Raw genomic sequence first — 27,590 nt, forward strand, 5'->3', positions numbered from 1 at the left:
AAGAAATGTAACTTCATTAGCATAGTCAATACAACTATTTCTGAGAATCTAAGAACATAATCTAAGAATACAGACTGCTGTTCCTACAGTTGCATAAAAAGAGCAAACAATATTCTAACTATGCACAATCACCTCTTGTAAAAACATTCACAATCCATACAAGTTTGACTCATAAGAATGCTACATTACATTAACAGCCCAAAATGGCTTACCATGCCCTTATATGAATAAGCTTTTTATTTCCATCAGTAATTTACTAAAACTCTACATCTGAAGATCTACTACAAACCACTTACACTACAAAAAAGATATATTCCTACAAAACACCTATTTACTTTCCCCTTACTCCTATCTGATCTTTAGGACAGGCCCACAAGGTTTAGGTAAGCCTTGTAACCTGTCATACTAATTCTTTGTGAAACTAACGTACCTGACCTTAACAGATTAACCTTCCTATGCTTTATAATAAAAAATAAGGACCACCACATCAAGAACCTATACAACAAATTTGTCAAGTTTTGTTTGCATGAGTGACTATTTCTTTATTTAAAGCTTCAAAATTCATGCTACTCAAAATTCAGAAGACTAATTCAGAATACTAAAGCTGCCCATATGTATGTACATGTGTTCTATAATTTATTTGTGAATTTTATATTTTAAAGTGAGGTATATTTGAGAAGTTTAAAAAATGGTTGCAAACTGCTTTTGCAAAAAAGGAAACGGCAGAATAGTAACATAATGAAAAATGCATGATGTTACAGCTACTAAAAATAAAGACCCACATCTTCAGATACCAAAACAATGCATCAATAGATATATGCAAATGATAGTTAAATAAATGACTTTTTAATGCTTTTAATCTAGAAAAAAAATACAAATATTTTTCTAACACACAGTACAATATTGTTCTCATAGCATAATATAAATGCTTAACTGAGTTTGCAATCAATAAATATAAAGTTAAAATGTGATAGTACAAGTTCCTTTGTAGGTGAAACTAGGGGAAATAAATATTGAAATATAAAATTGTATAATTAAATATTTGCTTAGCCAATCTTAATGAGCACTTCTTACCTTCAAGTTCTTCACATCATACACAATTAAGTCAAAATCAAGCAGTGATTGTACAAACTGCTTTAATCTCTGATCACATATGTATAACCATATTGGCTGCTGTTGTCTACTGTACAACAGGCACATCTTGTTTCCCACAAAGTTAGTATGTGGTACATCAAAAGCAGCTGTTTACACCCAAGCAGTTAGCTGTTACTGCTTTTTTTCTGTCAATCTGTAGATTGACACCTCTGCAATCTATAGATATTAGATATAGATAGAAAAACAACCAGTGAAGAAAATAATTTTCTCTGCACTGGATGGACAATCATGTTGATACCATTTCTGAAATAAAAGAATATGTTGAAATGGAAACTCCAATTTCTCATGGCCAAAATTATCAAGTGTGATTACAGCATAACATTTTAATTAACCAGGTAGTTCAGAGTGAAAAATAAACAAACAAATGAAAAACAAACAACGAAAAACCCAAACCCAAACTCTCACACCTTTAGAGGTATGAGATATTCCAAGCCATTTAGAGCTAGTTCCTCCCTGAACCCCCTTAAAGAAAAAATTATCAACCACTATGTCAGAACTGTAATATTCAAAGTATGGCGTAAAACTTCCATACAGTCAAAAGACAACTATAGCTAGACAAAATTCCTCAGCATAGGCTAGTGTATCCTAGGAAGAAAGCCTGAAGTTATCTGCAAAATCTTAGCTTTTAGAACACAGCGCAATAAATAATTGAGTAAAATCTGTATTTTATGATAATGAAGTACTTGGCCTTGTAATACATCTAGAAGGAATTCAAATAAAACACTGCCTGTTTATTTGCAGTTTTGCACCATATGGTACAGAAGCCACATAGCTTTCAGGATAGAAATAGCAGAACTTACACTCTAATATTCAAGTTTAAAAACTATGCAGAAACCAAAATAAGCAAATAAGATAACAGAGATATTAATATTATTACTTCTAATAAATAAAGAGCAAACTACACTGACAAGTTAAAAAGACATGGACACATTAAACAGCGTGAAAATATAAACATGAAAGCAGTTTATTTGAACAGTGTGAACAATCTTTACTTGAAGGCTAACACAGTGTTTGTGCTACAAGAACCAGGAAATAAAAGTCAGTCCCTATCAAATTCAAATCTAGCACCTATTTCTTCAAAAATATATACTGGTTTTGTCCAGTATAATCTTAGATGTAAGGCCTCTACCTGAGACAGCATCCCTGTCCATAACAAGGTCTGTGTCTGTTTCTTTGCACAACACGTATGGCCTAAATACCTAAACATGGCTGAAAGGCAACCTAAAGCATGTAAACACTGAATCTAAAAACAACCTAAATATACATCTACAAGTTCTAGCAAGTGGATTTTCATCTGTAGATTTTTCAATTGCACTCCACAGGTAAATTTGATACTGCTTCATCTTGAATATGGAAATAAAAACAAAGATGAAAAGGAAGGCAGTAAATAAGACTGTTGTAAAATGACAGTTTTGGAGAACAACAAAAAAACCTCCTTGAAATGTGGTTTGGGGTTGTTTTCTGCTTGCCTGTTGACAGGTATTTGTGAGGCCAAGGATGAAAAAGAACAGGAGAACCAATCGATTCCTGGAATCAGCAGTAATGCAAATTCTATTTCTGCTATAGCTGACACCATGCCAGGGCTTATGGGTCAAAGATCATCTTAAAAGAGCCAAATCTGAATACACCTGAGTATTTTGAATTAATATGCTCTAAGCAGAGGACAATTTACATAATGGTATTCTAATTTCAAAGCTAATACAGGAAAATCATTCCTTTAAAACAAAAAATTTAAAATCAAAATACAAGATTTTCAACTTTATATATAATAGCTTGCCACTAATTTTCATTGCCAAAGATAATCCTGAAACTTAAATAAATACTTAGTAAAGAAATAAATAGTGTCTTTGTAAACTTGTGTACATAGATCAAGGGAATTTTATAAAAGAGAACATTAAATTTGAGGAAAAGAGACTAATTAGTCCCATAACTTAAATCACCACTTTTCATTTCAAAATCCAAACTGTGTATCAAATGTTTATACTCACCTTTTTTCCCCTCAATGAATAACCTATTTGTGAAAGGTTTTGCTAATGGGGGGGTGTCTCCAAAGAGGGATTTAATAGTGAATAGTGTCAGAACACACTGCTGTACATGAAGTTATCTAAAAAATCTTATGAAACAATGCTGAGTTATAAAAAGCCACAGAAACTACAGCCATATTCTCATAAAACCATTTGGGAAGAATTGCAAGTAAAATAATAATGTGGCAATCTGCAACTGCATTCAGCTTTACAGAGGGGATAATAAATGACAGCGTGTGCTTTCTAAAAGAAATCTCCTGAAATATAGTAAGTAGCTGAATTTTTTGTACCTTCCTCTGCTCTTGCACCTTCATGATCAGTCATTCTAGAAGAGGGTGACCTAGATTGATTAATGATTCCTGAAGGGATGTGGGGTATCTCATCATCGCCCAGATCAGCTATCATGTCGTGAAGTTTTGTCCTGTTGACTCCTGTAAATTAATGTCAGCAGCAAAAATTCATTTGATTGCTACCGCTTGACTTGACTGAAGTCTAAAAATCCATTAAATAAGAATAATTACTGATGGGACCTCCTTAAAATAAATAGTGCTTTGCTTTTGTTTAGTATTAGTTTGGAAATCAAAAGCAGGAGTTAATACACCAAGTCTGAAAACTGCATACAAACAATTTAAATTCACTAAATCAAAGAATAACTCCTTTGTGTTCTGTAGATCTATTCTACAATTTCCTGTAGGAGAGAGAAAAAAAATCATCTTACAGCCCTACTGGAAAGTCAAGCCAAATACTAAAAGAACATTCACTATTAAACAAAAAAATGTATGATTTAAACATTTTCTAAAATATTACACAACTTTAACTATACTAAACAATTTAACATTAAAGAACAGAGTGCTAATTAAAAATAAGCTTAAAAATGAGAGCAAAAGTACAGACAACTCATAATGGGGGTGCAACGAACAATTAACTTTCCCTGCTTTGAATGGTATTTAGATTGTATGAAATGTTTGTTGAACACAGCAGCAAGAATGCTTCCACCACTGTATGAGACTCCAGATGTATATTATATTAAAATTATTATAAAAGCAAGCTTCTAGAAACAAAGCATTCTGAATTATATGTACATTTAATTAATATGTAGACATTAGCAAACAAAAAAGTATAATTTAAAATATCTTTAAATTACCAAATCCACACCTTTATAGCTTCCACATCAAAAAGTCAAGCTTCAATTATAAAGCGTATTTCAGTGAGAGAATCTCTTTAAAGAAAACAATCCATAATGATGAAAGACATAACAAAATTTCAGCCAAAAAAATAGCCCTTCCTGGGACTGCAAGCAGAGATATTGCGGACCATTTAGTAAGGGAAGCATTAGTGAACAAGTTCTTATACTGAAGCGACACGTCTCACACTAATGAAAGAGGAAATTGAAACTAAACCAAAGCCTTTATTGCCAAAAAAGTTAAATGCATATACTATTATTACAGATGACTTAACAAACTCAGAACCATCATTCAAACAGTGAAACACTAAAATGTACTCTTTCACAAAGTATCTGATCATTTCAGATCTTACTGGTTTAAATCAATGTGTTCAAAAATAGGTGTCCATGAATAACAGAATTCTCTAAAAATAATGGAGAATTCCCTGCAGAGAGGGAAGACCACAGAAAGTATTTACTGAAGAAGAATTACAGGAAGTATACCTCACAAACCCCTAAAAGGATGCTATATAACTATTGTCATTAATATTTGCAATACATTCTCATTTTGCCAAGTAATAAAACTCCCTATATTTATGTTTTTCTGCTTTGGGTATTTTTTTCTTTCCTTCACAGAACACTTAGTATTCTAGTTAAATATACAAAGACTGCTACCCAGAAGCAATCTGAGAATAAAACTGGCTTCCAAAAGCTTTCCTCATAAAACAGATGACTTGAGCAGTTAAGTTTCATTTCATTCTCCTGTAGAAGAATGTCTAGAAACCTGTGATCCCAGCTGATGAAGTGAATGTAAAATTCACAGGCTCTATACTGAAAGGATTTCATTTCTGAAGTATAGCACTCAATATTGCAGCCAGCAGGTGAGATCTCACATAAGAAAAGTCGCTCTTAGAATGGACAGATCTCTACACCAAACAGACTACAAAGTTTGTCTTCATCTTTATTACAGTGAGCCATCAGCTAAGCACCTATGATGACCAGAAGCAGGTATATTCTTGAAGATATTATAGAGCAATCAATAAAATGACAGGATAAAAGTCATGACTGGGACCCTAAACTGTTTACTTTCATGAACCCTTTGCTTTCCAGAAGAAAACACCATTTGTCTTCTCCACGTTGATATGCATGAATTGTTCAACAGATTGATGCAAAATGCCAGAAATGGCTTATAAATGCTTACTTTATCTGAACTGAAGCATCTTCTCCAGGTGCTTTCATGCCAAACATATGAGCATGACAAGTTTGTCTTAAAGCACACTCAGAAGAAACTAAAAGTAGCCCCTCTGCTCTGCTATCTTTAATTAGTTTGTCACTAATTGGGGGACTGATATCCTTGCCTTACAGTGTTTTTCAGTATATTTGGGCACTTATTGTCCTTCAGGCATAACCTCAGAACAGTCTTCAAACATCATACAACACAGAGAGAAGTTTACAAAGGAGCAGCTGCTGTTCTGAACAACTTCTGTGCATTTCAGGCTGAAAAATATGTCAGCATTCAAGACTGTGCCACCACTACAGAAGACTTCCCAAGTTTCTGCTTTCATGTAAGTGCAAGTGTACCTTCATGCAACTGTTCAAGTATAGTAAATGTTACAAGGAGATTTTTCAAGAAAAAAGTGTGCCACCTCTGCATAAGCAACTGTGGTCAAGGCACAAAATGGGATGACCCTTTTACCCTCAAAAAAAAGCCAAGGACAAAAAAAAATTGACCTGGTATGAACAGAAGCAAAAGTTACAGTACCATCTCGGTGTACTGTCCTTCAGAAATCAAAAGTGAAAAAGATAACTGAATATTCAGTGATGAAAAGGTTTAGTCTGAGAAGCCTTAAGCAGTTTTATTAGGTGGAAGATGTATTAGTCCAAGCCTGAATATAACACAGAGATTCTTATATGTCAAGAAGAGGTGATGGTAACGAAGATGGTGAAATTCAGATCTCTTTTCAGTCCTATCAACTATTATACTATTTCCAGAAATCAAGGGTAGGAAAGTGAACAGTATGGATACTGTTTTGTAAGTACAGAACAATTAAACTGAAGGAAAAGAGCAGGAAAGTTTAAAAAAAAGCACAAAAAGCTAAAGAAAAGCAGTAAAAGTATCTTCATTTCAAGAGTGATATACATATATACACAAGCTGTGAAAACTTTCAAACTGAGAACGTGGGCTTTAGGGAGTCATAGATGCAGGAGGTATTGGGGGGCTTTAACTATGAAGGCTAGTAGAAGAGCTAGGCTTGCAGCCAGGCCCAATCAAGAAGAGTTTAATGTAGGATGTGAGAGTTTGAGTATTGGGAAGTATAGTGTACCAATCTGATTGCGCAGGTGAGGATAGCAATCAGTAGTGGGAGTGAGCTGGCGAGTGTATAAAATAGGAGGTAAATGCCAGCGTTCGGGCATTCTGGTTGGTTTCCTCACTGTGTGATGAGGATGAGAGTGGGGATGAGGGTGGCTTCGAATGCGATGTAAAAGAGTATTAGTTCTGAGGCTGAGAAGGCTAGGAGGATGAAGAGTTGAGCTAGCATTACTCTTGTAGCAAAGACTCGTTTGCAGTTGATGGGTTCTTGTTCTAGGTGGTTTTGGCTTGCTATGGTTATGAGGGGGACGAGTCAGTATGAATGCTTCATAGAATGAAATGAGATATGCAACATCTCCACTATCATACCCTGCAAAGGTGACAGGCTATATCTGAAAAACAACCATCCCCTGATTTACCTGCCAAAATCAATCTTATCATCAAATTTGGGCAAGAAAGAGGCCTTAAATTCAGCATGTTACTGAAAAGAGAAGCCTGCTTTTGTAGACATCAAACCTAACTCTTCATCTATGTATCATGGTAAGTCCTGGATAGGTGTGGTTTGTTCCTCTGCTTTTGGGGTTTCTTAACACAAGAACTCTTCAATAAACAGATTTTGCATTATTTCACAGCTTACATTGTGAAGGAAATGAAAGTTGTGAGGTGGTGGATTTTTGTTTTTGTTTTGATGGGGTATTTTTAAAGATCCTTTCATAAAGAGGTAGTAGTGCCACACAACATGGTGACTACCTGGACAGACACCCTCTTTCTCCCCAGCGAACAAGATTACTTAATGAAAACATACGTGCTGACAGAAGATGACCTTAACTAAGATCTTCAACCCAAAAGGAAACCTAAGGATACAGACTAGAGAAGTATCAAAATATAGAATCAGATGTACTTCTGTTCACTTATTTATGTGTACATGTGGAATGAAAGTCTCCATACCTGAGGCCAGAGCTGCGTCTGCCCTGTTATTTTACAGTGTAAGTACAGATTATGGCAGTTACAGATGCATATCCAACAAAAGAACCCATCAGAATGTCTGTCTTATGCTGTCTTCCAAGTATTGCAAAAGATGACATTTAATGCACATTTGTTTGACATTTATGATGATATATATTACCATGCAGATAAGCTCTGATGGTACTCAAATTCTGATAGAAGTCAAAACAATGAAGGGCAAAGGAAGAGATATGTATTCAGGATGAAGTCCCCAAATGCTCAGATATGAGCAGCAGGAATTAAAAAGCCCTTCAACATTATTTTCAGTTTCAGAATGTTAAAAAGCTGAGGAAAAAGAAGCCTACAAAATCATATTTCAATAAATCTGCCCAACCTTGAATGCATACTTGTACTCTGTGTATGGAGTTCTCTCATCCAATTAGCTCAGTGATGTAGATGCTAATTTTCAACCAGAAACTATCATGAATGTGACAAGACAAGAATCTCACAAACCACCTTTTAAGACTATATGTGTTCAGGGTTTCCCAAAGGAGAATTCAAACTTAAAACGCTAAACAATGACTTATGTCACTTCCCAGTACTGTCACACAGTTGTCTCCTAAATACTGTCTTCTGTGAACCAAAGATTTCAAAATTCCTTTAGATGAAGAAAACTTTGTTACTTTGTAGCTACTATGGTTCAAAATGTCTAAAATGTAAATAATTTAGTAAGAAAATTTCAAATAAAAGAAGTTCATTTTGGTATTAAAAATAAATTTCTAATGCCACCAAATATTTTATGCAAATTTGATGTCAATTGTTGATTTACATGTTAAATGCTGACACACATTAGCATGCAGATGACTACTGTAGGTTCTCATTAAAGCAAAGACTAAAAAATCTTTGCTTTGTCAAAACTTTTATGTTTATGTGTGTACAAGTCATGCAAAAATGCTGAAAAAACAACTAACATGCACTGTCCAGTAACCATTAGGTGTTACAAAGTAAATTGAAATCTTAATAATTACAGAAGTCGTCAGTAAGTGCTGTATTTTAATTATCATGTAATTTAGTTAGTGTCTACCCATACAATTTTTCAAACTGAGGAAAAAGTTTGTTTACTAGTTATCTCCAGAAATTGCTAAAAAATACTTCCAAAATGAAAGCACCCTCTATGGGAACTTCTCTAAAGTGACATGGGATTCCATCCCAAGCGACCTGGACAAGCTCCAGGAGCAGGTCCATGGAAACCTCCTGAAGTTTAACAAGACCAGGTGCTGGTGCTACACCTGGACTGGGACAAGCCCCAGTACCAGCACAGGCTGGGGATGAACAGCCCCAGAGCAGCCCTGCCCAGAAGGACTTGGGGGTGCTGCTGCCTGAGAGGCTGCACATGAGCCAGCCATGGGCACTGCCAGCCCAGAGAGCCAAACATGTCCTGGGCTGCAGCCAGAGCAGCGTGGGCAGCAGGGCCAGGGAGGGGATTCTGCCCCTCTGCTCTGCTCTGCTGAGAGCCCACTGCAGGGCTGCATCAGCTCTGGGTGCCAGCACAGGAAGGACATGGAGCTGCTGGAGTGAGTCCACATGTATGCAATGGATTTAAACTAAAAGGGTAGGTTTAGATTGGATATTAGGAAGGAATTCTATACTGGGCACTGGAGTCCAGAGAAGTTGTGGGTGCTCCATCCCTGAAGTGTTCAAGGACAGGTTGGATGGGCCTCTGAGCAACCTCTGGTTTGGTGGTTATCCCCACCCATGGCAGGGGGGTTGGAAGTAGATGACCTTTAATATCCCTCCCAAACCAAACCATTCTATGATGACAGATTTAATTCCACTTTATGCACTAGAACTTTGTATTAACAGTTGATAACATAAATTTCCAAAAGCATTTTTATCAGGTAGTTCAACCCTGAAGTTTGGTTTAAACTACATAGTTAGAATAGGTCAACTGGTCAGAAAACTCACCAGAATAGAGAGATATGAAGTAAGATGTTGGTAAATGCACAGAAAAGTGAAGGGCATTATAAAATAAAGATTAGCTCCTAAATAAAGCCACCCAAACATTTGTATTTACGTTACAGGCATTTCCTAATTCTCTATGCCTGGGGCTGTAAAAATAACTACAAGCCCATAAATAGCAACTGATTTTAATATGAACTTGATTCAAGTTCATATCAAAAAAACCAAAAAACCTGCAAAAAGTAAATAAAAACCCCACACCACTATCCCCAGAAAAAGCCCAACAATCACCAGTCCCACAATATCACATTATTATACTTTAAGAAGCAGATGAAGTTTAAATCTTTCAGAAAACTTCTTAGAGTAGGAATGTCCTTAAAATGCAAGTTGTTCATTATTTTTACACTAACATTTCTATGCATTTCATTTTCTTCACCTCTTTAACCTTGAATTTTTGTCTTTTCAACATTTCTCATTGATGAAATGCCTGTCAAAGGTTTTGATTTATTCACATTCAGCAGGTAGAAAGTTAAAGTTGGTTGCCCCCATTACAGAAAATGATGCTTAATGAAAAAAAAAACAAAAACAAAACAACAAACAGAACTCATGAGAAAAAATGTCTTCTATATAAATAGGCAAAAAAGTGTTGCATTACAAGATTCAGAATCTGCACTTACTCTTTACCCCTTTCTTCCCCTTTCGTTCCTTCTTGTACTGTTCCTTCAGTTTACTTATTAGTCCCTGGTCTACATCCCAAACCTCAGCAGTTGGGGACAGGTCATCTTTGTCTACATGCAGCATATTATTAAAAGAAAAAAAATCAGCAATTGGCAATGCAAGCTGTTGGTGATTTACTGTCATAGCTGTATAAGAGCATTAATAAGAGTTATTAATAAATCTTTATTTTAAAGGTGCAGTCTCCGTTTTAAGCTTATAAAAGACCAAGTTTCATTTCATACAGTTTTCCAAGGCACTGTATATCATCAGTTACATATTTAAAAATTGTATGTTAATTTGTTACCAAGGAGCAAACAAATTAAACTTCATAAGTAACTGTTTACGTTAGATACTTCAAAATACACAAAAAAATCATTGGTATTTAGAAACAATTACTGCATCTTTAGAAAGACAGTGTTAAGAAATTATTCAGCCAGTGTTGAATAAGCAAATAAAAGCATTCATGCTATATCTCTCATGAAAATGCAAGCTGAGTAAGTCAGTGCCATTTTATTTATGAAGACCACCATGCATCCTTTCGCATTCATTCCACATGCACAAGAAAGAAACCTTACTCCTACATACAACCAGAGAAACAAGTCTATAAATACAGTTTTTCACATGAAGATGAAGAAGAGTAATTTGTACAGGTGGTCATCCCACTGCATTCCAGAAATTAAATCATAATTAGGAGAAATACAACATTCCACAGTAGTTTCAGAAGACATGTATTTTTCTTTTTGACAAATATTGCAGAGTTAATTATTCTTTATGAAAAGTCAGTTCTGTACTTTTATAAATTATCCATCTCAGTATTTTCTGGAAACTTAGAATTACTAAAAAGATAAACCTGTTTCTATGACAAGGCAAACATAACATTTGCAGAAGCACTTTTGCTAGTAGACAACCAGGCAGCAAACAAACTTGGTTTGTGTGCCAGTTTAGCTTTATACTCACAAAATCTTTAGGCATGAAATCACAAGATTTAGTTCCTCAGTTCCCAACTTCCAATCATATTTACAATATGATTGTACCCATTTTTGAAGTTATAACCATTATAATCATGAAAGTACACAAGAGGAGTCATACACAGCAGAAATGAAGTAACATGCATTTAAAATAAACTAGGAGTTATTCCAAGCACATGTTTCATGACAAAACATGACAATGAATGAGCAGACAGACACCCTAGGATACTGATGCATCTGTCATCATTCAATGACACTCTTGATCAAAGAGGTGGAATACAGAGATGGCAAGGGCAGTGAAACATGAAACAGGAGCATAATGGCAGAGTCCTCTGAGCTGTCCACAAAGAACTCTGGCGATAAGAAGGGAACAGTGACATCCTACACCAAACTACAGCTACATCTACCAAGCTGCAAACACAAAGACCTCAATCTTTCTGATCACTGGGCCTAAGCCTTGATAGAGAGGAAGAGTGATTACTCAGGAAACACAAGAAGCACAGAAAGGTAAGTCAGAGAACATGACCAGTCAAAGAGGAAAAAAATCTAAACTGCTAAAACTCAATTACAAGAAAATTCAATTAAAATCTAATTAAAACAAATTAATAAAATTCCAAAGCACCATTAATAAAATGAAAATAATCAGCTAGGTTGCAGCATTGCAGAGAAGGATTAGGGAAATAAACTGAACCAGAAGATGACCACATCTAACATCAATGTAGTGCTATTCTGAAAAATGCCATTTTGGTACATTTGAAAAGATGCAGTGCATTAAACCGGGACAGTGCAGGTAATGACAAAACTTAAGCAACATGTTCAGTCTGTGTTCTGCACTGGAAGTTAAGAAAATGTCTGTAGAGTGCAAAACAAATAGGGCACTGAATATAAAGACAAAGAATTTGAAGGAACTGGGCTCATTCAGTCAACAGAAAACAGGAAAAGCACAAGCCTGCAAACATAAATATTCAAAACCAACACTGCTGGCTGCAAAAATGTAGGCTGCACATAGAAAACTAGATAAAACACAAACTCAGATTATCTGGCTAGGCTGTGAAATGAATTTCAAACAAGATTTTTAGGAAAATCCAGCAGTGTTTCTCTCCAGCATGCCTAGATATATTAGGCTATTTCAGAACAGAGCCATGTAACTAGAAGACCTCTGTAATTGCCCCCAGGAGCGATCTTGCTTGCACTAAACTGATACAGGACAGCACAGAGGAGCCTGGATGTCCACTGACCTATATAACTGAGTGCAGAAAGGCTGGCTTTAGATTTTTCTATTTTTTAGAAGTTTTTTGAAGATGGCTCAAGAGATTGTGAATTTCAGTCACACACTGCCACCCAGAATTATGGGCACAGTCATTCTCTGACCTATGGTCCATCTGTAAAGAGAACTTTTGTGTTTCATGGGGAAGAGAAATCCAGTGATGAACACGTGAAACCATAAGCAGAATAAAGAGACCACATAATAAGTGACATCCGCAATATGTAGTACAATATATAACAATATGTATATATTGCTGTTTGCTTAAGCAAACTGCAGTTATAAATGCATTTTTTCTTGATACTAAATCACCACAAGGAATTTTTTTTTTTAATTTAGAACTGTACATAGCTTTTTAGTATGTCACATCACTTTGACTCTTCATTTAAGAGTGCTAGAACTTGCTCATCTTTCACTATTTTGAAGATAAACAGTTCCTAAGTAAAACATGTTCCATGACAGGACACTTTAAATCACAATGTTTGGAATTAATTTAACACTCAAAGTATGTTAAGGCACTTACATAAAATATAATGTGTTCATAAAAAGCCGTAACACAGCAGAAAAGAAAAGCAATCCAGACTCCAAAACACGTAGTGACAGGTTTGAAAAAGTCATCAACAGCAAAAATGTAACTATCAAATTTGGTGCTGAAATATTTTAGGATATTGAAAGTTGGACATACAGATAATACTCTGCAATTAAGTACTGTAAATATTACTAAAGCAAAACTAGGCAATATATTTAGAGTCTAAACATCAGATGTTTCCAGATATGAAACAAAAGCATTATTACTAATTAGAGAAGTAAATATTAACTTTTTTTTTCAGAATGTTTAAATGTTTGCAAAGGTAAGAAGAGATAGAAGGAGGCTAGTGACAGGAAAACAAAAACAGGAAGAAAGAAAAAACTATGAAAACGGAACAGAGTTTCCTACATTATGAAGAAAAATATGGATTTTAACCAAAATATTTAAGTTCATGACTGATGCAATTGTTTAGGAAATAACAGTACATATTCATTTAAATGAAGTTTCCCCTCAACATAAACAACTAACTGGATGGACCTGATATTTGAAGTAACAAGTTTCATAGAGTTTAAAATAACTAAAATGAATTGGTTTAGGCATTGGTAAAATAATTGGTATTATTTTATTTTAGAAAGCATTTAAGTGGGACAGTATTTAAAATGTTATTTGTGATAGTTAACAGAGAAGTCTTGTCATATTTACACTGATCATTAAAAAGTAACACAATCCCAAGATCTGATGGACTGTATCCTTAAATGCCCATTTAAGGAAAGAACATCTGTACTAAAATCAGTGACACACTGTGAAAAAAATATTACTATTACAGTTGTAGGCATGTCTTTGACTGATTTAAATAGTAAGTTACAAAATATACAAAAAACTTACGAAAATTGTCTTCATACAACAAAACTGAGAACATACTTTGAAAGATGAAACTAAGTTTATGTTTTATTTCCTCCTTCCCACTTTCTTGTGTCAGATATAAGTTTTTTGGTAGCAATGGGATTGCTGCAGTTAAATCAGCTGTCACAAGTGTGTACAAACTCCTAAACTGCTCTGCCTTACTGTGCTATGGGTTCATTGAAAATGTAATAAACATTCAAACAGCTCTATGAAAAGCATGGTGGGTCAATTTTAAAATAGACCTTAAAATTGGGTAACTACTTGAGAAAATGCCAGACATAGAACACACTGGAAAGCAATCCTTGGAAACAGCAACTTGGAATTTCAATGGACAAGCTAGTTCAAACAATAGGTTTCAGCAGTCTGGATAAATCTTTGACTGCATGAATTACAGTATCAAACTATCTTGCCTTTTATATACAATAGTAAGACTGATACTAGAACCACAACTTTCTACATCACTATATATTTGAAGGGATGTTGCAAGCAAAGCCAAAAACTCTTGCTTCAGGTGCTATGAGATATCTTTTACCAAGAGATCTGCCTGTGTGCCTAAATGAAAAGATCATCAAGAAACTGTTTAAATAACATCACCTTCAAAAGGGAACAACAGCAAGCAATTAAAATTATACTAAAAATAGACAGTTATTACCAAAACTAAAGGTAACAGCTTGCTCAGCTTCATCTTCCAACTAGAAATAAGACTGAGTTTTAAAAATAAAGGTGACTAATCCTTTGGTACTAGTTAGGAAAGAATGCTTTCAAATCCTTGCTACCTTCAAAATCAAGACTGTATTATTTTCCTGGAAGATGGGCCATTACTTAATTTTTGTAAATCTTTATATTTTCTTTGCTCATTGGGATGTTTATTGAAGTATGAGTTCATTGTCACATAAAACGCTCAAACAACACAATCGAATGGCAGTTTGGGACTTCTTTCATTCATAGTCAATTTCCCATTTAAAGGCAGATATCCATTACTTGGATCACTTTTCTTTTTCCTATACAAATTTTCTCCTTTCAATCTCCTCTTTTGAAGCATGTAGGTTGCAAAAATTACCAACTTAACATATTTTGTTTCCCATCAAGTTACTAATAAAGAGTTGGGCTATTAGAAATGGTTTTGTTTTTTTTTTTTAATTTTACTAATACAAGCCATAATAGCAACAACATCTAAAAATATGAGTCAGAAAAATAAAAGAATGGTCCATTTTTCAAGTACACCCAAGACATTAATTTAACTTAGGTACGAAAGTTTGAAGGTCCTGATAAGAAACAAATACAAAAAAAAAAAAAAAAAGAAAACTGTATTTGAAAGCAAATTTAATCCAGGTATAAAAAAAATCAGAATCCTAGCCTTTCTTACCTAACAAAGAAAATATTCTCCTCTTAGTTTTGAAATCAGAAACAAAACCTGAAAGAAATGTGACTACAATTGTACTTGCACCTACAACAACATATATCATTTTCTAAGCATCAATGTTTTATCATCACATTCATCCACACATCCACACCATTTTAGTAAGTATTACAAAACTCTTAAGAAGTATCATGAACAAGTTTTCCTTTAAATTTAAATGCTTTTATTAGTGTCTTACCCCACTCTGTTCCATCTCCTGAACTTCGAGCTTCTCCAGCTCCCTCACCATCTTCAGCTGTCACTAAAAAGTCAAATTCTTTCAAAGCTTCTTCAGTATCAGGGTCATCTGTAAGGTCAGCAGCTAAACCTTCATTACCAATCTGCAAGAAGATAAATATTTTCCTGCATTTGAATCATAAACAGATTTTCTAGTCATTTAGGTTAGAAGATATATAGGCTATTCTCACTGAATAATTTGTTGCAGGTGAAAACATTTTTCAATTTAAAATGCAGAAGAAGAAACTGTGATCTCAGTTGGCCTATCAAAACAAAAAAGAGAACAGTGCAGTCTGCTGAATGTTAGGAAATAAAAGGAACACTGACACTAGCTTTAGCAACAAAAATCTCATACACCCCAGCCTTCACTTTTTTTATTTAACACAGGAATTAGACAACTTTGTTGATTTTCTTGCCCTATCAATAGCTCTGCAGAGAGAGCTTACGAACTATGCTTTCTACTGGTCCAGAAGCTTTTCTGTCTTTTTGCTTTCCAGTTCTATTTCAGTGTTAAGCACAAGCTTGGAATATAGAATATTTAAAGAAAACTGTCTTTTTACTACTTCTAACCATATCTTCACCTTAAACAAAACAAACTCTCTGCTAAGGCATCAGTGAAAAGTTTTATTTTATTGTTCAGTTCAAGAAATTTTCCACGTGAGGTTATTTGCAAAATGTTCTTACTTTTGCAAAAAGAGACCATTTTTATAAAGATAACTATAAATGATCCTTTTGTTTTCTATTAAAAAAAAGCTTTGTCAAAAGTCAAAAAGTGAGTGTAAGATCTTTATATATGCTTAGAGATTTACTTGATAATGTTATTACCATTATTTTTATAGAAAAAAAGGGATTCAACCTAATGCTTGAATAATCTCTTTACCAGAAGTCCAAGGTATGGTGAAAACCCCTCCCTGACAAATCAGTTCAGGAGATTTAAGGCTTGCATCAAGCCAAGCTCACACTGCCAACTATTCAGGAAAATCCAATGAAGCATTCATATTTGCAAACAGCCCGGTTAGTTGCTTTGAAGTTTGCGATGTAATGTATAAAGTAAACCACCACACCTATTAGTAACGCATCAGCATATAATCCACTCTGATAACAATAGTGCAACAAATACTTTGACATTACACATTTCTATCATCTCTAGAGAAAAAATTCCTTTTGAAAGGGAATTTCAGATCTATTATAAAAAGAAAAAAAGTATTTTACTTTGTGTTTCTTATTTATCCGATGCTTTTCTTTTCCTTCTGCAATATCTTCTATCATGTCATTCTCCTCTTCTTCATCACTATCATCTGCATTTTCTAAGAAATTGAATGTTTCAAGAACATCACCAGAATTCCTATATAAATAAAAACATTAAGAGAGAATCCATTTTACTTGCTGAAGAGATTTAGAAGCTTAACCAGATTAAACAAAATTGCTACCTGACAACTTAAGAACTTAAAAACCAGTAAAACAAGAAATTGCAGAATGAAGAAGTTGCTACATCTGCTTAAGTCCTTATTACAAAAGCACTATTCAACAGATGCCTTCCTTAAAATAACGACTCCAAAATGATTATATTACACAATTTAACATCAACACACAATTTTCCTGTATATCATGTTAGTATAACATATGTGTATGTATGTAATAACCGTATATGTTCTAATGTACAATCAAATTCAGTTAAGTTCATAATCATTTGTGGTCAGCTACACTCACACAGATGTTCACAGACTCTCCAGCCAAAAGTTCATTGTGAACTGACCAGTACATATCAATGACTAATCAAATCAAACTTTATGCATTTCTTATCTCTTCACTTACCTTTTGATTTCCTGTCCCTTTTGTTTTGACGAAGGAGATTCACCCCCATTCAGGATCTGTTCTAAGTTCTTTGTCTCTACTGAACCATTTGGTTCTGAATTGGAGAGCCCAAGCAAAGACCTTACCCGCTGGGAGCGTACATCCAATATTGTATCTGTATAACCTACTTCCTGAAGATACCTAGTTATGTTAAGAGAAGAAAGAAAGAGGAAAGCATATTTGATGAAAAAGGAAACTTAGTATTCACTGCTAAAAATGAATGTCACTGTTGTATCATTTAAGGAAAAATAAGCTTCACAATCCCTCTCACATGGAAAACCTTCCTCTGTACTGCTTAAAGCTCAGGACTCTGAGGTCCTGAAGAACAAATCACTATTTGCCCACCTCAGTTATGTTTCATAGAGCTCCTCAAACTGCAAGAAAATACACCAATATCCAACAATGGTACTTACTGTCGCAGTAACTGTCTGCCTTGCTTCCAGGTCAATTGGCTATTCTGAGGTACTGCAGGAACCTCTGTATCTTTGGTATCTTCTGAAAGACACAGTGCCATAGTTAACACCTAACTTATTCTGCTTTTAGACACAAACAAAAATTCCCATCAAGTCAAAAATATACATCATGATCTGTAGTTTCAAATGGGTATAAATGTACCCAAAATGTGGTACTTGTAAAGCAGAATGGGGAGGGAAAAAGGGAGCGGGTGGCATATAACTCTGTAGACCACGATTTTAAGGCACGCTATCAAATACAGGCCCAAAGACCAACATTTCAAAAGAAGTCAAATGCAATTCAACTTATTAAAGAGCCCAGCATTGTTAGGAGAAATGCTTTCTTCCATCTGCAATACTTTGAAGAGCAAAACTGGTATTATCAACTTCATATTTACAACTGCAAAATCAGATGCACTCAGAAAAGCAGTTAGGATAGCCTATTTTTTTCTTCTTTGGAGTCTTTTCCTTGATTTAAGATAAAAACATTCAGAGCTTCTACAAAAAAAAGTCAATTAATTTTGATTTTCAGATGAAAAAATATTTACCCCATTTACCCCATAACTTCCCTAGATATATTCCCTATAACAGACCTAACAGGGGGGTGCAGAGAAGAAAGCTGAAATAAATTAAACAGACAAAAATTTATTGTAAAAAAGTTACCTGATTCAAAAGTTGGCATTTTCAAGTCACCTTGGTTCAATTCTGTGCCATATTTTAATTTATGATATTTTGCCCTGAAAAAGTATGCAGATGTTTATCAAATTAGTAGACAAGACTCTGACCAACTCAAAACATTCAATTGTTCCCATTTAAAGCAACCATACCAACATAGTACAATTAATCCTGCTAGAACTGTTGTGATAATTCTTGCATCAAACAATTATTTCTAGTCTTTCAAGAACACAGTTTTGAGACAGTATTTTGACAATTACTCACAATATCAAGTAGCTTACAGACAAGAGTTTAGTGTGTTCTTCAAGAACGTGCGGTTTTTCCTGTGTATCATCTAGTTAGACAACCTTTCAGAAACCAGCAGGTTCAATAACTTAGAAATAATTTTTCCAGTTGTACCACTGTCATAGGTAGCCAATCACACTACAATGAATGAACTTATGTGGGGTTCCTGCCTATCTGCCACTTTCAATTTCCACTTCAATTTGTTTCCTGCTCTGTCTTTGCTTATGATACATATCCCTCAGAAGAGCCATGTTAGAGTGACTGTTTCTCTCACCACCTGTATTCTCTTCTGGATTTTGTCCTCCTTATTGACTGGAGGCTTAGCTTCCTATTTCTACTTAGTCCTCCTATGCAAAAGCACCTCAGTCCTTCCCATGTTCTGATCTCTGATTCACTAACCCTAATCTCTCCTTCTCCATCTGATATGCCAAGGCCTGAACAGCAGGCCTAGGCCTGAGCTGACTTACAAGTTGAATCTTGAGCATCATGCAATTAATACCATCAAGATTCTTTAGTTAAAAATAGATGATCAAAATATTTATATTAGTTGTTCTTATTGCCAAACTGGCTGCTGTAGATACGTCTGTATAACCTTGAGTAAGATATATTAAGAGATTCTCCTAACTAATGTCCCTCAGGGCTTGTTAGTAGGAGAAATCCTCCCAGACTATATCCCTAGAGACTTGTTAGTGGAATATTTTAGGCAAAAAGCCTCCCACCATGGCCTGGGCTCTGGCCCTGGCTAGTCAGGAAGCATGCCATCAGAACCAGACTATTGCTGCACAAAAGGCTAAGAAGTCACTTGGACTTGTTGATTTGGGCCTATAAAAGCTGGACCTGTTTTTGGACAAACCTGAGACCTCACCTATGAGCAGACACATACCACACAGGATCTTCCCAATTGCTGGGAAGGCTTCTCCAGGTCCTCACTGCACAAGGACTGTGACTCTGGATAACAGTGAAGTGTTTAGGCAATTGATGATGTATCCTTCTCAATCACTAGTCTCTCTCTCATATAGTAATGTATTACCTTGCTTATTTTTGCTTGTTGCTAAAGCCAAATGAGTAATATGCTTATTATTTTATCAAATGTATCCCCTTACATCTGCCTCAACTTTAATTAAGACCATTCTTTCCACTGGTGTCTGTGTCCATCCCACCACCCCCATCAACTGGCCAAACACCATCACTTTGTAAAATACTGGTCTTGGTGATACTATTTCCATGGAAGTATACATAAGCCTTCAAAATCTTATCCTCTACCCAAGTTGCCTATCGAAATGTCTTCAGCTCCCTTTACAACCAGGAATCTCATCCAAACTACCTATACCTATATACTAGAATTCTCAAACTTTATCACTGATCTTTGACAGTTTGACTTTTATGTCCTAGATCCTTTGCAAAAATACTCAAAATCTCATGGTACAGAGCTCTAGGTGTTCTGCACTAAGCCAAAGTGAAAAATATCCATAAAAACATTAGCAGCAATATTTTGATGAAGCCCTCTAAGCAATATAGTTGTTATCACTCCAAATGAAACATCTGACCAAAGCTTTAAGAATAACTGAACAACACTTAGCTTCCATCAATCATAAAAACTATTCTCGAATATGAAACTTCTCAAGTAAAGACACCTAATGGAACAAGTGCTGGACAAAATCAAGGATTTCCAAAAACCCTTCTCCAATGCCTGAGCCACTACTGCAAGTGTTTTCAAACTGAAAGTACAGGTTGGTATTCAAATGGTGCCTTATATATTTGATGGCAAGGATTTTCTTAAAGATTACACAAATTTCTGCTAAAATTGCAATTAGGCAGTCTCATTAAAAACTGTCAGTAGATGGCACTATTGACTCTTTTCAGTAAGATAAAATCCCTCATTTCATGGCAATCACACTGTAACTGAAAAATTGTAAAGCTGCTGAAGACTTTTTGTGACCTGAATCCAACTGTCAACTAAACAGAATCATATTTTTCCACTATTTATGAATATGTTCATAGCTCATCCCTGCACTAGTTAGACTGTCTACCTCAGGTGCTCTCTTAAAACTGAGAGACAAAACTTTGTGCCCCATTGTAACAGGGCAATATTCCACCAAGCTTCCCAAATATGAGACGTACAGCGAGAGACCAGAGAAAATGATTATTGGCTCAAGACAACTGAAGTGTGTCTGGTTAACTTGAAGTTGGATGGGCTAGAGTTTGCTAAGTCAATCCCTTGTGAAATGTTTTTTCTTTGTTTAGTTTAAAATTTGCCCTTATTTTCTAAAGCTTGCTGTTCAATCTCCTGAGAACTTTGCCACATTTTCCCATGCACCTGCCTCAGGATATTAAAAAAACCTAAACCCCTTTAGGAAACTTGTCAAACTAGTCTGGGGCTTTACAAATATGCACTACAATTTATATGCCCTATAAAGTACTGTCTATCTGGCAGGTAAAAAACCCCGAGCAACCCTAAACAACCAAAATGAAAATAATTCTAGTCAAATAAAGTTGACAAAATATTTTTTGCTCAATTCATAAGTGAAGCCAATAAAGCACTATAATTGAAAAGCCAACCCAAATTTGTTCAATTTAGAGCTGTGACATACTATTTAGGAGCAGTTGTTCCATTTTGGAGTTACAATTTCAAAACATTAATTAAAATTCTACTTTAACTGTTCACTAGCACAGATAATGATGGATCTGATCTAGAATTATACCAATGACTAGCTACTATAAATAAGAGAAAATACTGCTGCATGCAATGAGACCAGTTGTGTTTCACATCACAACTTCAATTTCACAGCAAAAATTTAATCTTATTAAATTCCAATCAACTATGTATTTGCACATCTATTCCTTTCCCTGATGCTGCCATTACTAAATATCTTAAAAAACACTAACAAGCTACAATGTCATTGACAAGTCACTGACAATACTCCTCCACACCACAGAGTAACTGAATTCTACAAGGGGCAATGTTTCAATCTTTGGAGTATTGACTCATCTAAGGCTAGGTTTCCATGAGTAAAAAAGAGTAGAAGAAACAACACCCTAACTTGATTTAACTGCTTTCTGCTATTTAACTGTTGAATCACACCACTCAGTTGGAAGGGTGTAAGTTAGCTCCAGTCCAAAGCCCACAAAGCCAAAATACAGCCACAGCTTTATGACTTCAGCAAGTCTCATTAATTTAAGCACAACACTATGCTAAAAAAGCTCAGAGTGGCTCAGAGCACACAACAGACAACATCTGCCTGGGTCTGCAAAGCACCATACAAGAATACACACTAGATACAAACCAAGAAACCCCACGCATGTAACTGCATAGGACCTAATTTTATTACTAAAAAATTATCAACTATCAAAGCATTTAAGGACACTAAAATAATAATGTTTTACTTGTCTAAAACAGTATTACACATACTTAGAGATAAATACTAGAAATATCAAACTACTTTGTAACAACTACTGCATTTTACTTAATCTTACACATTGATGTTCTGCCTCATAACCTTTTTCTGAGAAATCAAAACAGTTGTCTGAATGAGTTTGTTCCTGACTCCTAACTGGTATTTCACTGCATGAAACTTTTTGATGGCATCAGGGAATCAGCAACAAGAAGAGAAGAAAAAGGGTGGGGGGAATCAGGTGCAACACTGAAATTTGCTGTCAACAATCTTCAGGTCTGAAATTCTCAGAATTTATTTTGCTTTGGAGCTGGTGTATTTTCATTAGTTGGGATTCTCCACCCAGGGGAACAATGACAAAAAAATAACATCTATTATCCTGAGTGCAACAAGCAAGAAACCAGCATAATATAATTCTTGGATGATTTACTGGCAAGTCAGTACCTGCTTGCTTTCAATTACTCAATCCATCATACTTTCACTGTTAGATCCCCTCAAACTACTGAGCATTTGTAGCTTCCTCGTTGCCTCCCACACATTCACCAGTCAACTCAAGTTTCAATTCCCACTTCTAGCAATCTTCATGAGAATTATGGCTTAAACTTATGCGAGGATCTTCCTCTTGAAACCTACTGCAGTGCTGGATTGCATCCACTAGCCACAAGAACTAAAGCAAATAGTATGTTCCTGCAGTTATTCTTCAGTGTACATGTTTACAAGTTTCTTAGCCATCAGATGAATTTCAGAATTTTGTGGGAAGACTATAAAGGCAGCTTCATTTCAGGAAAGGAATGAGGTTTCACCAATGTCACTCAACTTGAAATTGTGCATCCTGTTATAGGATGCTTTCATGCTGCAGGTGAAATTAAGTGCCTCTGATTTATCTCAATAAGTGGGGAATTCTCAATGCTTCATGGTGTACATTTGCAGAAAGTCCCTATACAGCACACAGTTCATTCCTGCCAAAATAAGCCAAACCTCTTCCTTCAACTTCAGAAAGTTACTTACATGCAAGACACCTGCATCTGCCATAACAGCATATTATTTCTTTGATGTGCTCAGTGTTATTTACACCCAAAGACCCTGCATACACTTCTTCTGCCTTGAACCCAAAGTGACTTGTACATTACCTGAAGATGTTGATATGACAATGCAACTTTTAGCCATACACTGGCTGGAAACCTTGCATTATTTTCCATTAAAAGGACAGGGCTGAATGAAGTGATAGATCCTTTATGCCTATTACTTCACCAGAAAATATATGATGTGCTGACATGGCTTTCTGTATGAATATACAATGTTTTCTGAAGCACCTCTATACTGGACACTTCACACAAAAGAACAAAGCCATCTTGCCAAAACATTAGGTTTTAATAGGAAAACAACTGAAACTTATTTCTGTACTAGTCCCTTACTGATAATACCAATCCATAACGTAAAATATATTTAGATATACTTACACTTGGACAACTAACTTAATAATATCCAGGTGAAACAACACAACATTTTGCTACAAAATTTTAAGTTTACTCTGACAGGAATGTTCTCCCAAAACCAAAATACACAAATAAAGACCACATATTTTGTTGCCTGACTGTCAAGAGGTTTCACCATTGGACTCAGCTACCTTTTAGAAGCAAGATAAAATTAAAAATAAAACTGAGTCCTCTACTGAAAGTATAGGCACTTGACAAGATTATTTCCCAAGTGATTTCACAAAATTAACTACTAGTTTTGGTTAAATGAAATAACCAGGCAACAAAAGAAGGTAGGTTTGAAGGACATTAGCCTGTACAGTCTGAATGGAATTTTAATTTTTTTAGCAGGAAATTAGTGCTACAGAAAACACACCTAGTGAGGCTAAATATGCAAGCATCTACTACTTGAAAAAAAAAAAAACAACTACAAAATGAAAAAACAATTTTTAAAGGATTTTGTTCCTTCACAAAATAGTTTTCATCATGCAACACATACAACATAGCTGAAAAGGATCAAGAGAGCAGTATTTTTCATCCTTTCCAATTTAATACAACTGAAGCACAGATGAAGGTATAGTACTAAGGTATGAACCCTTTGGGTATATTTACTCCAACTCAGTATACCATAACTTGAACCCAGAGAAGCGAAACTGTGCTGTTTGTCTATTTAAGACACAAGTCCAAACGTTTTGCAAATTATGCAACTTTTTATTACAGAACACACTAAGTTGTTAGAAAACACAAGGTGAAGACAATCAACCTTAAAGATAAGTTTACATAAAGTAAATCGCAATAATCCAATAAGGCATTTCACTTAATGGAAGGGAATTCATCTTAGTCTATTAAGTTTTTCAGGTCATATAAAACCTAAACATTTTGTATACCTACCTTTCTTGTTTTAATGCATATTCTAACATTTTTATTCTTCTCACTAAATCTTTCTTCAAATTTTCTTGGCCCTTTCTTTCCCCTTGTAAAAATGCTATCCGAGCCTGAAAAAAACACAAAAAAAGCAAAAACATATTTTATTCCCTTTGGTACCCAAAATAAAGCAATAAAGTCTGTCACACAAGGAAGAAAAAAAGAAGGAAGAAAGAAAAAATTAAAAAATTATTTCAGCAAGTCAATAACAACAGAAGTATTTCTACCCTAGACTGAGTATTATTTTCTTTTCAAGATGAACCGGTATTAAAGCCTGTGTAGTAACTCTACAAGAAGGCACAAATGGCAACATTTTGATACATACACACTTGTGTCCTTAGAGCATTTTAGCATAAGTTCTAGTATACATTTTCTTCCAAACCAAAAGCTATATTAAATTAGGTACACTTCAACTAGCAATTCACCTTTTAATGCCACCATACTGAACAGATTAAAAAATGATTACAAAAATTCAAATATTGAATTTACAAATCCATTATACAGGAAACAACTATTTTATGGATTCACATTTTATTTAGTACTGAAAACAGCTGAGTCTTAGACTATCAAGGGACAATGGCATTGAGTGTGCTGCTCTATATGAAGAAAAAAAATGATTTTTTTTTTCAAAGCATCAGTCATACTACCCCACCTAACATAAAAAGAAGTGAGGAAAACTCCTACTTGCCTGCTAATCTAGTAAAAGATAATAAATCCAGCAGAACATATAAGCCATCTCAACTAGCACAAAAACTTATAGTTGAAAAATAAACATAGTAAGTTTGTAGAGGAAAAAAGTAGTCTCTTCACTACAAAGTGAAAGGACTTGTGTTTTGGTTTTTGCAAGCCAAAATCCTAGGGAAGACAAGTGAATTAGCAGATGGGAACACAAGATTTAAACAGTTAATGACATTAGTGGATTTGCCATCATCACAGAAACATCATTACGGACTCATTTGTCCTCCCTATGACTTTAAATTGACTGAAGTCATTGAATAGCTAATTCAGCACTAGATTCAACATAAAATTTCTTGGAAAAGGGATTTAGAATAAGGAGTAAAGTAGAGACCACACTGCTCTACTGACCTCAAGACCACCACCACCATTTCACTACCACACGAGGCATGGGGAGGAGGGAGTAAGTGTTACAATCGGCACCCAATCTATCCGAGAAGATTTTTGTAAAGGGTGTGGTTGCACATTTTCATTGCTCAGTGGTTACAGCCTGAAACAGTCTAACCAGGGTGATAGCATTCATGCATTCTGCATGGTTCCTTTCCTGAGCCCAAGTGACATCACAGTGTAAGAATTCACACATCAGTCCTGATTTTAGCCACTCTGGCCTTGTGCTCAATGGTGAACCAAATTATAACATGTTTCTTTACCTTGCATAAGCTAACTACTGATTTAATTCATTAAAATCCTAGTGAGAACAAGGCAGTTAAGAGTATTGCAGTTAAAAGTCTGTCATGAAAGCACTCAACTAACCACTGGCACTTGGTGAGAAACAGTAAGGAACCAAAGTGTATTGCGAGAGAGGAGGGACTGGGGAGAAAACAACACCAACTCGACACCAAAAAACCACAAAAATACCCAAACAGACTGTATTGTTTGCACAGATATGTAAACATAAAAGGTAGAGAACAAGATCCAGAATCGGCAAACCCAACAAACCCAACTATACTCAACCGCAACTATGCTAGATTCGAAAAAACACTCCAAAAATTACTCTAATCAAAAAGAAAGTTAACAGCCTTCTGCAGAAAACTACAATTACCTGTAATTTCCACCCCTCTGGTACCTAGGGCAGCAACTGACCAATTTCACAAGCCTAAGATACTACCCCAATTTTCACTAGTCAATGCACAGTTATTCCACAGCACACATAAAGAGTTACAATTGTGGGGTGTTTTTTTTTTTTAAACGTTACCTGCACATTTGCTCAATAGCATACTACAAACACTTGGGAGTTACTGGCTGCCCACAGACTCCATCTACAAAAATAAACTCAGAACTACTCTGGTAGTTATCTAAGGAGGGTTATGAAAGCTCCTATGCCCTTTGACTTAAATGCAGTTCTCAACTCTTTCCAAAATTAAGGTCTTCTGTAAGTGATGGGCTTCTCCTCCTTACTTATCTTCCATTGGCCAGTATCCTTTTGTACCTGTTTGACAAATCTTAGCTGCAATTGTTGACCCTTATTTCAACGTCAGAGAGGAAAATAATGTAATTGTAACCTACACAAAGGGAGGCATCTGCTTCCTATATGCTCACAGCCCAACTTTTTCCTTATGGAAACGCTTCCAGAGTACTTGGCTACACAGAATCAAGTCTCCATACTTGACAGTATTGCCTAGACCTCATACTTTTCAACCAGACAACTTAATGAGCTATGCAATCAAGAGAATTAATATAGTACAGAATAATTATATAAAAATAAAACCTAAAAAAATATAATAAAACCCCAAAGACTCGCTTTACAAAAAGAGCCCAAAACCCACTTTTCTATGCAATAGCGTTTATAACAATCTTTACAGAGTCCAATAGGTTGAGCAGAAAGGTTACCACACAAGAACATAATTTGCAGTTAAGGCTCTGACATTTTTGTCGATATTATCAGACTTCTTTTATCAGAATTGCTTTCTGTAATTGTTTGTATACATGTTTGACTGATTTTGGGATTTATTACTCTTTCTCACTGTCACCATCACATAGCTAAAACATAGCAGAAGTTACCCATGCAGAAGTTAAGAGCTCACTCTTTAGAAACACAGAAAATCAATTTAGACTTGAGGAATACTTAGTCATCAAGACCTTCAATATAAAACCAAGAATCAGATCACCAAAACTCTGCTCTAGAAATTAATCAACTTGCTTCCTTCAGTCTTGAACTGAGAAAGGACAAGTGTCAAACCCGATACACAGCATGACCATGAGCCCTATGAATTAAAACACCTCCT

The 27,590-nt window shown here is 35.3% G+C and overlaps 1 protein-coding gene across 3 annotated transcripts in view; it reads right to left on the reverse strand.

Moving 5' to 3' along the window:
* The window catches only part of STRN3 (striatin 3), a 60,750-nt gene that overhangs the window by 16,406 nt on the left and 16,754 nt on the right, over positions 1–27,590 (reverse strand). The window contains exons 2-9 of one of the 3 annotated variants that reach the window (XM_030948957.1): positions 24,598–24,701; positions 18,543–18,616; positions 17,841–17,922; positions 17,389–17,568; positions 16,786–16,918; positions 15,536–15,677; positions 10,234–10,344; positions 3,470–3,610 (exon numbers count right to left, since the gene is read on the reverse strand). In XM_030948957.1, the coding sequence (XP_030804817.1) occupies positions 3,470–3,610; positions 10,234–10,344; positions 15,536–15,677; positions 16,786–16,918; positions 17,389–17,568; positions 17,841–17,922; positions 18,543–18,616; positions 24,598–24,701 (967 nt within the window). The remainder of the gene's footprint in view (positions 1–3,469; positions 3,611–10,233; positions 10,345–15,535; positions 15,678–16,785; positions 16,919–17,388; positions 17,569–17,840; positions 17,923–18,542; positions 18,617–24,597; positions 24,702–27,590) is intronic. The other 2 variants (XM_030948958.1, XM_030948959.1) reach the window with 2 other exon arrangements.

This window comes from Camarhynchus parvulus, chromosome 5, assembly GCF_901933205.1.
Source record: "Camarhynchus parvulus chromosome 5, STF_HiC, whole genome shotgun sequence".
NCBI lineage: Eukaryota > Metazoa > Chordata > Aves > Passeriformes > Thraupidae > Camarhynchus > Camarhynchus parvulus.